General features: G+C 38.9%; 1 protein-coding gene across 1 annotated transcript in view; it reads left to right on the top strand.

Moving 5' to 3' along the window:
- LOC139743048 (short transient receptor potential channel 4-like) overlaps window positions 1–1057 on the top strand; it is a 123333-nt gene extending 122276 nt beyond the window's left edge. Inside the window, exon 10 of the mRNA XM_071653560.1 lies at window positions 401–1057. Within this exon, the coding sequence (XP_071509661.1) occupies window positions 401–1057 (657 nt within the window). The remainder of the gene's footprint in view (window positions 1–400) is intronic.
- The last annotated feature ends 13137 nt before the right edge of the window (window positions 1058–14194 follow it).

The raw sequence follows: 14194 nt of genomic DNA, 5'->3' as shown, positions 1-14194 counted from the left end.
CGCCATTTTCACTGATGTGGACGTTGAATGTCCACGTTTCAAAATATATATCATGCTGAAAGTGTCGTGTACGATAAATGTGACGTTGTCGTTTTGACGAGTGGGGGCGGGGTTCCAGGATCATTCCACAAGCTCGACAACCACGAGTTATACGGTCCACTAGGTAGACATGGAAAAAAGTCCATGATTCATACACCCACGAGTCATACAGCCTACGAGCTAGACACGATGTAAAATAGGCCCACTAGCTCGACATTTATCAATATGCGATGTAATGTCGAGCTCGTGGGCCTTGTTTGCTTAGATAGTGTATTGCTTGTAGACCGTATAGCTCGACCGCCTTGCTGGCATTTTGACCTTTCACCCCTACACTTTTTTTTTCTTCCTCCTCATCTGGCAGGAAATTATGGGTAAGCTCGTGAAGCGCTACATCTTCGACGCGAAGAGAGACGAGGATGAGAACAACCAGGAGCAGTGGGTGAACAGGCTCAAACAGGACATCTCCGGTTTCAAGTACGAGATGTTCGAGGCGCTCACGGGCATGGACAAGAAAATGAACGAGATGGAGCAAAAGATTCAAGATGGCGGCGATAAGACTCCCGGCACACAGGTGTTCCACAAGATGGAGGATGTGGTGAAAAGGCCGCTGAACCGGCCGGACAGCATGCAGTCCGTGAAATCGGGCTGCTCGGACATCATGCAGGCCGCCTCGCGCGACCTGCTCGACTCGAAGGACTCCAACACGGACTCGTCGCCCGTGTTCGACGACGGGATGCTGATCGATCCGTCGAACGAGAACCGCAACACGCGCGGGCAGCCCAAGTCCACCTCCATGCCCGCCAACATCGCGGCCTATCTCTACCCGCCCGAGTGGGAGAAAAATGAACCCATTCTATTTATTGACGAAGACCCGGATGTGCCTATCCTTGGTGGACCGCCGCGAAAGGAGAGCAAGAAGCGGCGATTCAGCGCTAACCACATGATGAACCATATAGGCTCACGGCACCTCAAGCGGAAGCGGTCGAGTATTAAGGACAGGAACACAACGAGGGTTTGACAGTACCCCCTCGTGTCCGAGGAGTGGGGGTTACGGACGAGATAATGACGACACGTTTCCCTTCCTCCCCCGATGTGTTGTTCTTATTTTTTTCTTTTGTTCATACAGCAAATAATGACTAATCATCGTGACAGTAATCATTCTACATGCACGTTCATGAACACTTGGTGCTTTTCAAAATGTGGGAAAGGTTGTTTTTGGATGTGTTGTGATGGTATCTTTTTTTGCTTTCGTAGATTGTTTTTTTTTTTGACATGTAAATAATTCTTCCGCTTGGCGACTGGCCTTTGGTTTATTCATCGTCAACACTAGTGACCCGAAAGTACCCTGTTCTCCCAGCTATGTATTGTATTTGCCTGTTAGCTGACTTAAGTACGATATGGCACGCAGGAGGAGGATTTGTTTCTTTTTCTACTTGTGTTGTCTGATGCCATGGTATCCAAAATGTATTTCGTGGTGATCAGATATGAAGAATTGCCATAGCAACGTGTATTCCGACTTCATTACGATGCAATATTTTGTACTATCTGCACAAATTATCTTCGCTAGTGATAATGGGAATTGCACGTTAGCTTAATAAAAAATCACTAGTTTTCTTTTCTTTTGTTTCCTGTGTTTCGTCAGTAGGCCTACAATAATTTCCATGCGTTGACTATGATTAATGAATGTGTGGGACTTGAACGTGGCCTGTGAGAAACGCGAGAGAGCCCAGTACACTTGATATGCAAGGCGGCATTATTAGAGATGAATGTTGAAATATGACAATCATATATCTGTGGCTACCAAAAGACAGTTTGTTTCATCCAAACTTTAATATAATTATGCTTTCTTTCTTTTTTTCAGCTCGTACTGACGGAGTTGTTGTTGTTGTTGTTGTCTGAGTTGGCTAATCTGAGACCGTGATTGATCAAAATAATGGCCTTGTGAATAATCGAGTCAGATGACCTTGTCTTCGATGAGAGACGGGCTTGATTTTACAGCAGATCTGCAAGAACATCCAGGATATATTTACGCCACAATGCAGGGAAAATCAATTTTACATACATGTACTTCCAAATAAAAAGAAAGAAAGAAAAAAAATGGAGTGGATGAAGGGATACAGGTTGAGATAAATCGACCTATTTCTCGACTTTAAAACGAGATTTGTGATTCAACAAAAATATTTGAAATACTAGGAGGATTTGACATGGTATCATCTATTCGCCATGTCATCCAGTTGTACGTTAGACGAAGGAATGCTACGAGCACGGTGAAAAGCAGTCCCTGGTTTGAATCAAGATTTACATCAAGAAAACCTGATAAATCATTAAATGATATTTGTATATCAATTTAGATGATAAATGATTAATCTATTAAAGTCAATGAACATCGATTTCCGGGAATAAAGCTTGTTAAAATCTGTAGAGTTTAAGCTTTACCATGTTATGACAGTAACTTTTCTTTTTTTTTATCTACAAGAATCAGATTTCTTATCATCAGGCAAGCATTTTAATTTCTTGCACTTTTTATTGACTTTATCTTTTTTTTGCGATTTTATAAGGGTCACGTGTTGGCGGGTCATATTATTTGGTGAAATAAAGGTTTTTCGAATGTATGCAATATGGCAGGTTAGCTTCCATTAACAATTTAATCGTTACAGAGGATGCAATTTAAATGTGCTAATTAGACATGGATATGCTACCTCTTATAGTTCTATGATAAATCCCCCTTCCAAACGCACTTGTAGAACACTTCATTGGCACATTGGGTGATTTCAAGTTCGATGCTAGTGCTGGTGTTAAGGCCTTCTCAACACTAACACCAGCGCTTATTTCAAAAGTGAAATCAGTTGGTGTTAGCAGCTTGACCTCAAAATTTTGACGTACTTCCAGTGTCTACTGTCGGGTCCTGTGCGGAATGTCGTCTGCTAAGTAGAGCCTTACAATAATTCTTTGGGGCAATTTACGTGTTTTGGGGTGTGTTTTTTTTTTGCAATAAAGTGGCTAGCACCAGTCCCAAGAGATTATCAAGTTTGTCGTTTTAATTTTGGTGTTGGTCTTAGCTTTGCTAATGCAATAGGCATCCGCGGACATTCTAGAAAAAACAAACAAACAAACAAACTTAAATCTACGCCTGGTAGCAAAATTAAGGTCGATGTATTGTGGATATAGTAAGATATTTGCGACACATAAACTGTTCCTTCATATTACTTGTCTACTACGAAATATTCATCACTTCATCTTTTCGTGTTTTACTTGAACCAATTTGCGCAATCATTTTTTTTGTCGTGCAATTCTTGCGCAACTTTGTGGTGTTGTGAAGAAGGATTTTACACCAATAATCGTTAATGTTGCGAGACATTTTTTATGATCGGTGTCGCTCACGTAATCTTGACGGTCAGTGTGGACGTTCGATTTTAGGTATTTTTTTTTTAGATAACACCAGCGCAAGCACTATCACAGAATTTGAAATCACCCATTGTGAGAATATTGACGAATTGCTATCCAACCGTAAAGGATATGATGTTGTGTACGTGTGTATATGTATGTGCGTGCGGGTGCGTATGCACGTTGTTGCGTTTTTCTGTACTTGAGCGCGCGTGAGAGTGAGTGAATATGAAGCTAAAATATTAAGAAGAGTTTGAAAAAAAAAGACACCATTATCAATTGTTTTGAAGTAAAGTCGTCATCAACGTAATATAAAAAATACAATCTTTTCGATGATATACTGCATTCGTTACATAACGACATATTTTTGAAAATATCAAAATTATTACATGTGTATTTATTTTCTTTGTTTTTCAGCACCTTAAATCTCAAATATATCAAAATGATAACAATGGACATATCTGTCTTTTTTTTCATCGAGCTCTTTAATGGTTTGGTCTTACATTATTTGAGAAAAATTGTAAAGAATGAGAACTTTGAACATACTGACAGTCTACACATGACAGGTGCAACTTGCGCTGAGTTACAAGACAGTTACACAATTGCCATAAATAATTCTCATTCCCTATTCGCTCCAATTGAGACTGTGTTACAAAGTAGGTTTGACCAATTTTTATCTACTTGTTGTTGGACCAGCTATATCCATGAAAACTTACTTTGGAGGGTATCATATACATGTGTTGATTCAGGAACTGGTGACGACGGAACTGCTGCGTTTTTATGAAGTTCACGAATGCAGTACGATTAGCATCCTTCCAGGTAAATGAAAGTTTAAAATCGTGTGGCAGTGATCAGGTAGGAAATTCACTGCAAACTGTAACCTTGTATCTTAACTATGAAAAAGAAATTCGAAGTCACTGACACATTAGCCGCTTTTTGTCTTTGATACAAACATATTAGATAGCGTTATAAGGAATGTGAGTAATTGTGTATAAGTGTATTTCCACGAGATACAGAAAGCATATCCTTTAAAAAAAATGTCGGTTTTAACTCGAGGTTTTATTTCATTACGTAATCCGTCATCGGATAGACCCTGGTAAAGACATTTTGATTGACAGTGTTAAAGTTTGTCTTATTATTTGTTGTTTGCGTGGTTGATAATGTATCAATTTGTCAATTCCTGAACTTGTAGACCTGCCGCGTATATTATCTTGACAGCCTCGGCACAAATTTGTTTCTTTTTTTCTGTTTCTTGTCGGATCAAATGAGGATGTGCTTTAGTGAACGCTTTTTCTTCACATGCTATTTTCCAACGTTTGTCACAAATCTGAGCAATTGGCAATGTGAAGGAAAACACGATCGCTGTTGGAGTTACAATCGAGACTAGATAGCCGGTTCTTCGCATATCAACCAACGGCTAGTAGCTACTCCTACCGTATAACAATGCAGATGACGCGTATATTTGTATAAGTGCATTTTTAAATCATCTCTATCGTTATTATGGGAATGTCTTATTGAAGAGGTACATATTGAAATTTGTATATGCATAGTCTTCTCGAAGGGGGAGACGTGTCATATTGAATGCGCATTTGCCACTTATATGTTTAAAATCAACTTGTGTATAATATATACATAATTATACAACAAAGCTATGAACATATGTTGAGATATATGCAAGTAATATTTTTGAGATTTTGACTTATTGTGTCTAAACAACGTTTATTGAATCAGTGTGCATGATGGCACTACCACGGTTGTTTTCATGAAAAGTAGGGTGATCGAAAATTTGCTTTTAAAGAAAACACCTAATGCGTATGATTTGATGCGAAAACATATCGCAAGCCTATCAAGCAGGAATCTGAACAATTTTAATAGTTTCTCCTATGTCGTATGCCTGCAGTCTGGATTTTGTGTATTGTGTTATGCGTGTTACTTTGATAGTACACCATTAATTTTAGTTCGGTTTTTATTTTTCCTGCAGTTACAAAGAGAGAAGCACTGTGTTGTATATATAATTACCTTTTCGACTATTACAGACCATTAGCTTAATTACATTGACACTAGGTAAGTAGACTTCTAAGTGAATAATTACAATTGTCATGTTAAATTCAGGGACGAAAATTTGTGAACTTCATTGAGGAGAATGATGAATGTAATTGTTGTTTGCCCAACGTTTGTGCGTTAATGGTTGTATTTTTGTTGTTATTAGTGTACAGGATGTGTGGGGAGCCGCCTACAGGGCTGTACATTGTACGAGACGCACTGACTTTAGGCCAACGCTGGGGGCATCATTTGTCTTTGAAGATCTGGTTTTATTCTGATGTTATACTTGTACAATAACTGACAAAGATATAAGTATTCCGCGTCCACTGTACAAGATGTCGGTCAAAATTCGAGGGATGTCACGATAATCCGCTCAAAACTGAAATTTGGAAATGAAGTGGTTTGGACGCCCCTACAACGGCACATGCAAATAAAACCCCCTCTGACCTGATAGGGCCTATGTCAGCCCCTTATGATAATTATTTCGAATTTCGATGTTTGGCTGGACTGTTTGATGTGAAAAGAGCTAAAGTGCGTGGTCGCCTTGTGTTTCCAAGGGACGCCCAACTGCCCACAAAGGACTGCGCGCGGCCTCACTGCCACATTTACAAACGACGGGGGTTAATACGCGCGCGTTTCCGATTTCGGCGATAATGGCACCCGAATTTTGACCGATTTGAATTTGAAAAGAGCGACCTCTAGAGTGTCGTGTTGCGTTTCAACGGGAGCATTCCATGGAAGAAGACAGTAGCAATTGATGTGAACCTTTGTAACGAAACATCTGTAGCCGAGTCATCCATTAAACTTGTTATGTTCCTAGGCATAGTATGACGTGTATTTTGCTAGTGACAAATCCTAATGATTTTATTTTTTTCTTCCACTGTCACAAAAGCTTTGTTATACCGCATTGCTGAATCAGTACAAAGTGAATGTATAGCAATGCCGACATCACCCAAATGAAACTGCTGGTAATGTGTGTAAAAAGACTATTATTATCACTTATCCGTTCACCATTTATTATTTACAGTGATTTCTTCGTTTTCATCAAAGGCATATCAGTACTCAAAAGTGCATATTGGATGTGATGACGTCAGAAGTTTGAGACATGAACACACTATAAAACGGGGTTGCTTGTACGACAGAATTTACCACTAATCGCCGTTGGTACAGGGTTCTAAATACTCGTAGAGATTGTAAACACATTTTACTGCGTGATCGTATTCATTTGTGTGTCTTCTTAGCCGAAATTATTCATGTAGACTACAACCTTGAACAGAAGAGTTATAAAATCTATTATGTTGTGTGCATTATGAAGAGAATATATATATCTGCTTTAGACAAAAGCAAAGAGTCAACTTTAAAGGGGAGATTAATTATTATGTTTCGCATTTCAAATATTCAAATAGTTGATTTTAACTGGTAAGGCGTACCACCGTTTAACTCCTTCTGTGTAAAGGGTTTTAGACACTGTGTACAATGCTAAGGGCTTTTTTTTGTACCAGTAGGCTCTTAAAGTACACAAAAGGTAAAAAAAACCCCCACACACTTATGTTTTCACAGGTGTATCAGAAGTGATACAGAATGACATTGAAAGACATGCGCTTTGATGACAATGAATCTCGTTTATCTGGGCCAGACATCCCTGCGTCACTCTACCTCGTCATTCAAACCCCGAGAGAAAAACGAAAGGAACAAAAAAAAAAATGCCTAAATATGTAACTGTCTCATTCTTCTTGGCAGTAGAGAACGACACGTGCAGATTTTTCTTTTTATTTTCGATTTCGATTTTCACCGATGTGAAAGAACAGTATACCAAAGCAATAAATTTGTTTTAGATAGATGGATGCATATTCTATAATTTAAGCGAAAAGAAGCAATACTTGCAGAAAAGGTGTTTTCAACTTCAAGTCGACCTTTTCCCCCGTCTAACCGCCCTTTTGTGTTTCGTTAGACTGGATAAACGCTTTTTGAAATGGGTTTTGGATAATCATTTCTGACTATCAAGACGTGGCTTACAGATGAATAACAGGTTCATCTTTCAAGCATAACATTACGCGAACCCCGCAGCCGAAAGTACATGACCGGACTATCATACAAAACCTTTCTAATATCGCACTACTTGAAATAAAACGATTTCTTATTAGGGACAGTGTACGGAAAGGGGACGTTTATATTGCCATATACACTTGAAGTACCGTAAAGTTGTACCGGACTTCCCACTTGCTTCCATTACAGACCATGATTTTATGACGATATATCAAACAACTGTGGCATTGTGCTTTTTAGAACAGTTTCTTTCTTCCTATGATTATATGCCTTCTGTATGCATTTTCAAAACCAAACAGCGAGGTGATTAGTATAGAGGGCTTATAATAGAGATGAATGCTAGCATGCAGAGATATTGTTTTTCATCTTTTGAATCTTGTCCGGAGAGGGAAACATATTCTCTGTTTTGTTTTGTTTTTTACATCAAAATAGTTCAAATTTGATTATGATCAAACTGCCTGATAGAAATTGGGGAGTTTTTATCAATTGATTAGGACATTTGGATTGGAAATCGCCAGCCTCTTTCAATTATTCACTGTTACGGATATGTCCGCTGGCATTCGCATGTGTTTAATTAAAAATATACATAGACTGTACTGATTTGAAAAAAAGAAAGATGGTCTTCAAATCCATTATCATGGCTTGTGTATTTGATTTTATTTGCGGTGTAGGAAGAAAAAAATCTTTATTTCAAGTACGAGTATCACAGAAATATATAACAAAAAGATGAGTATCCACGGGTAGTTTCTATTAAAAGGGTTTCCGCTAAAGTGAACCACAAAACTCCCCTCTGGCCCATATTTAGTCACATTGTTTCAATCTAGCTGTTTGCCAACAGTTTAGAAAGGGAATGAACATTATTATGACAGTATATATAGAGCAGATACACGTGGCTGAAATGATAAAAGAAAAGAAAAGAAACAGCACAACAGGGTTTACTTACATTGCCCACAGGAACGCAGTCGAGAGATGACGTTGTACTGGACGATAGAAACCGGACCCTTACACACTGTACTTACTAACTATTCAATTCTACATTCAACTCAATTTAGTTCATTTCAGTTCAATTCAATTCAATTCAACTCAATTCAATTCAATTCAATTCAATTCAATTCAATCCAATTCAATTCAATCCAATTCAATTCAATTCAATTCAATTCAATTCAATTCATTTCGATTCGATTCGATTCGATTCGATTCGATTCAATTTATTCAATTCAATTCAATTCATATCAGTTCAATTCAATTCAATTTAGTTCAGTTCATTTCAAAACAATTTCTTTCATTTTTAACCCCCCCCCCAAAAAAAAAATCATACTTTTTGGCGACAAAAAGTACTGTACGAAAAGTGGAGGGACCCACAATTTTTTTTTTCAATATTTTCTTCATTTTTAAAAATTTCTTTTCGATTAATTGTTCATATATTTTTTTTCAAGTTACTCATTAACATGAATTGACAAATGCATACTTTGTATGAGGCATTACTTTTTTTCTGTTGATTGAAATAAAAAAAAATTTATTGAATTTAAAAAGACAATGCTTACTGGATGTGGACTCCTTTGAAGAAGACTATCAATACAACATACTATAAGTTCGGAAGCTCAAGAAAGAGACAAGACTGACCTGAAAAAAAAAAGACGACAAGAGACAAGACTTGCCTGAAAATAGGACGACAAGAGACCAAAAAGAAAACAACAACAACAACAACAAACAAACAAACAAACAACAACAACTGACATGACAACAAGACAACAGAACAGATCGGTATGATACAACGGAGACAGCGACCTGCAGAAGCATATCGGAAGTAAGTGTTCAACGTAAAATGGTGGACGACAGGAAAATAGAGGAATTGCAGATATGACTTCAAGTAAGACAGAACTGATAGCTGTACTCGAGTATGTGCGCTGAAAGCGGCAATAAAGTAAGGGACAATGTACAATTTTGAAAGTGATAAGCGGCCTACAAACTAATTTGTTTTTTTTTTTAATTATGAAATTATAAAAGAGGAAAGAGAAATCAATTTGTTTTTTAAATGAATGCATTAACGGAGCCATTCGGATATCACTATTTAGAAAGTTCCAAAAACTACGGCCTTTAAAAAATTGTGTTCGGAGTTACTAAAACCCATTAAAACGCCAAGTGGGATATTTTTGAAAATATGATTAATTTTGGAGAGCAAAACATTTGTTATCATCATCATTTGTTTTTGCATTACTCCCTTCCCACCTCCCCCTTTCTTTATGCATAAACACTTACCTGTTTAAAACGTGAGCAGCGAGAGCTAAGCTATGACTTAAAAAGGTCGATTCAAATCCAGGAAATCACAGACAGATAGATCCACTGCCCCCACCCCCCCCCCCCCCCCCACCGCCCCTCTCTTCGACCATTTCATCAAACAATGCTGATTAGGTCTATGACATATATCAGGCCTAGCTTTAGCTGTGACTTAAGGATAGGTGATTGCTTGGACGGTGAAATGCAGTTTCAATGACCATTCACATGCACATTTTACTCTTTCCTTCTTCTTTTTTTTTCCTGTTCACTTGTTTGGCTCCTTTTCCCGAACTAATTGTCACCATCAGCCTTAAGGGCATAGTTTCTTTATATTTCATTCCCGATATTATGTAATACAAGCCTTCCAAACTTATACTTTTGCATTATGAGAGGAGCCGAAAATTTCAAGCTCAAACGGTTTGTTATCATCCAAATTCGCATCTGGTCGTTCGATTTATGTCACGGTGGATCTGTAATTCCTTGAAAGCACCGCGATACCTCAGGCTGATGTGCGGTCAGGTCAATGTCTTCAGAGGGAACGATTATTCTCCATTTTTTTTTTCATATCATAAAGGACTGACTTCCATGGTAGGACGTACTCGTGGGCATCGTTTTGATATTGACTGCTGCCTGACGAGAAACTGTTTCATAGGAGAGCATAAACTTATAACAACATTCGTACATTTCAGTACATTGCGTGATACTTGTTATAGCGGGGAATGTTTGGAATAACTCCTCTGTTTTTTCCTTGTCCGTATCCCCGTGATTTCGAACAAGATAAAGGGAAGCACTATTGTGGTAAAAGTGCTTCAATTGTATTCCAACTAGAATTCTGATGAATATATATACCCTATACTGGCCACTTGGACTTGATACGACTCGTTTACTGTGTATCCATAACCGAATTCTTAGCGAGTTGGCTCGTTCGTTGTTTATCACAGATTAGATTGTTTAATAATCTGACGGACAAATATAGACATTATAAACTTAACTGACGATATGATAATCATGAGTGACAGGTTGCTTTTTTCTCTCTTTTTTTCCAAGGACTATAGTCTTGTTTTACGATTCAACCATATCTTCTCCTTCGCCTTTCCAGGACATATCTCTACGACTAGTATGTCAGTAGGTTTGAATGTAATCGTTGAGTACAGTATATTTGATTAACATGCTTCCGCCAGTTAACTTAGCATACAACATTGACAGTTATAATGTTTACTTCTAGGAATTGTACGATTTCAATACATTTTTGTCTGTATGATGTAATGCTTTAAGTCAGTTGACGGCAACGACGGAAAAAGAATGATGTTTTTATTTCATCAAAATACAATTTTCACGAAAAAAGAAAGAACTGTGATGTTTAATGTTTGTTCATTATTTCTTTATCGCATGAATATTTATACGAGTGCCCGTGTGACTTTGTGCGAATCTATGTATGTGATGTGCGAAATTCCTTTCAGTGTTCATTCAGAAGGGTAGAGTGGGCGCAGCTGATGTATACCTTGAATGCAGAAATTCTCAAACTCCAACAAATTTTGTGCAGGGTCCACTATCCCCCGTATAGGGAATATATGTTAAATTAGTGATGGAATCGAGTCAGTACCCTTTGGGGAGTTACCGTAATTCTATTTCTTTTTTTCTTGAAGCACCGTTTTGCTTTGTTGGAGCAGAACATGATAAGGCTACGCGTGAATAGATGTCAATTAATTAAGGTAATCGCGGTAGGAAATTCGACGATCAAAGTGAGAATGTTATCTTCACCTCTTTTCTCTCTCCCCTAAACACACACACACACACACACACACACACACACACACACACACACACACACGCACACACACACACACACACACACGCACACACACACACACACAGGACCAACACAATGAGAAACAGCATGGTAACACACACACTGTCCCCCAAACATGATTCAGAACAAGCCAGCACAATCATATTGCCCGAACACATATTTTGCATTATTTTATTGAATGCTGAAAAAAACAAAACATCAACATTATTATTATTATTATTATTACTATTATTTATAGTGCGCTTTTCCCACAAGGCCCAAAGCGCTTACAATCAATTCAAAACATATACAACAGTATGTAAAATGATGGATAAATGTTACAGCTACGAACTAGTTGCTACTGAAAAGATGTGTTTTCAAGGCTTTTTTGAACACACTGACTGATGGAGACTGTCTAACGGTAAGTGGTAAATTGTTCCAGTGCTTTGAAGCAGACACAGTAAATGTCCTATCACCGGCTAAGGTGCGAGTAACAGAGTATGTGAGACGAAGCGGATCACTAGATGACCTCAAATTTCTAGTAGTTGTATATAAAGTCAAACAGGCGTCTAAATATTTCGGAGCTTGATCGTTAAGGATTTTATAAACAAACAAACATGAAAACAAGTTCGTCATTTCACCGAGCCATGTTAGCTAGTATAGCGTTAAAGTGAGACTATGGAAAGCTGATGAGCATGTTGGAAGAAATTAACATGATTGGGAATCCGAAACCATTTAAGTACGACGAGTGACGTCACGGATCATTACCGTTCTCTTTCTCAGCCGGATGAATGATTCTATAATTCTCCTCCGCTTATGGATCATCTTTCGGTGTTATCTATCACTTGGCAAGGGATAATGGGAAACTGTGCTTAGCCCCTCCCCCCTTTTTTTTACTAGTCGCCCATGAATGAGCAAACAAAACCAAGGACAGTTGGATCTGCTCCTAATTGAGCTGCAAATAATTTGGCAGTCATTTCCTGTCATACGTATCGCTGAGCTGAGCGTATTAAAAAGCATCTGGTGACCAGGCAATTATGGTAATAGTGCCGCAATGTGCTGGTAAAGTAACACCTCTTGTTAGTCTTTTTACCTTTAACGGGGGTGGAGGTGAGGATGCTAGTTTATATCATGAATTCGGATAGCACGCCACTGTTTAAACAGTTCTGCACTATAACCGCACAGAAAAGCTATAAGCGATCTGCAAAGGAAATAAGAAAATCGATGTGTTTCTACTGCAAAGTTTGTAGCGGAAGGATAAGCCGTCATATTAAAGATACCAAAGCAGAGCCTTAATGATAATAATAACAATGATAATGATAATAATGAGGTCTTATTTATCTAGGGTAGCCTCTTCGGTATTGCCACTGCTCTACCAGAGCGCCCTGCCTGTCGTTGCCAGGTACCATTTAGGCCTATACACCTTGGTCGAGAGAGACATGGTGGGCAAAAACATCTTGTCCAAGGACGTAAGCACTGGGCGGGAATCGAACTCGGGTCCTCCAATTGGGAGTCGGGAGTCGTATCCACTATGCTGCAGCGCCCCCACTACTTACCATTTAACTCTTCTCTTTGCTTGGAATTCCCCTTCTGTTGTAGTCTTAAGGCATCGAAACACTTTCCCCATCGCTACCTGGTAACAAGGAGCTCTTACTTTTGTTTTTAAGAAGAACAGTCATTCGCTCGATGTTTGTTAAGACCAAGTGAAGACAGACAATCTATTACAAATCCATTGCAATGCATCATCAAGCTTGTTTGGCACAAGGGGGTAAAATAGCGTAACAGCGAACAGACAAATATAACATGCATGGAGATCGGCTGCTATGCGAGCTATGTCTAAAGGTTTAAGGTATCTCTGTCGGTTTTAAAGTTAAAGTCTGCCCCGAGCCTTGATGCGATGGGCATGCAAGGATTTTGATGGCGTCAAGCAACCGATCTTAATTATATCTCCCTCTCCTCCCCCCCCCCCACCACAATACACACATGCACCCCTCTCCCTTTCCCCCTTACATGCAATGCCGTGTCGTTCTCGAGTTGGAAAACAATTCCATCATAAGCAAGTATCGTGTTGTATTAAGGCACCACAGAAAAACCTGATAGAGAGATATCTTCGTCGCGACGATGTCGCATTGTGCATGTTTGATGATTTGCATATGAACAGGCGTCACGTGCATATGAATAAGCAACCGTGCATATGAATACACGTACTTTCTATTTATACCTTTGTTTATTCGTCCCGACGATAAGCGACGATAGAGAAAGGATTCCCTTTCACTAATCGTCGCTCTTCGTCCCGACTTACTAGCTATTTTCAAAGTTCGGCTTCTATTGTGCCTTGCGTTTCTTTTGTTAAAAACGTCGCATATCGTTCCCGACGAATCATTGTTCAACCGTCGGGAGACGTTCTGACTACATGGCTTCGTTTCAATGCCGTTCGTGTTCAAGTTTATGTTTTGTTCAGCTTTACTTGTCACAGCATAAAGCCTGTTATCCGTGTGATCTAAAACGTCGCATATCGTCCCGACGAATTACCATTACTGTACCACCGAAATTCCGTCTCTGTTCCATCGTCGAGCAACGTCCAAAACGCGTGGCTACAGCTAATCCGCTGGGTGA

Source organism: Diadema antillarum, unplaced genomic scaffold, assembly GCF_040938485.1.
Source record: "Diadema antillarum isolate AM-2024a unplaced genomic scaffold, OU_Dant_1.0 scf00000033, whole genome shotgun sequence".
Taxonomy (NCBI): Eukaryota; Metazoa; Echinodermata; class Echinoidea; order Diadematoida; family Diadematidae; genus Diadema; species Diadema antillarum.
Note: the sequence above shows the minus strand (reverse complement) of the source record. Positions and strands in the feature narration are given on the sequence as shown.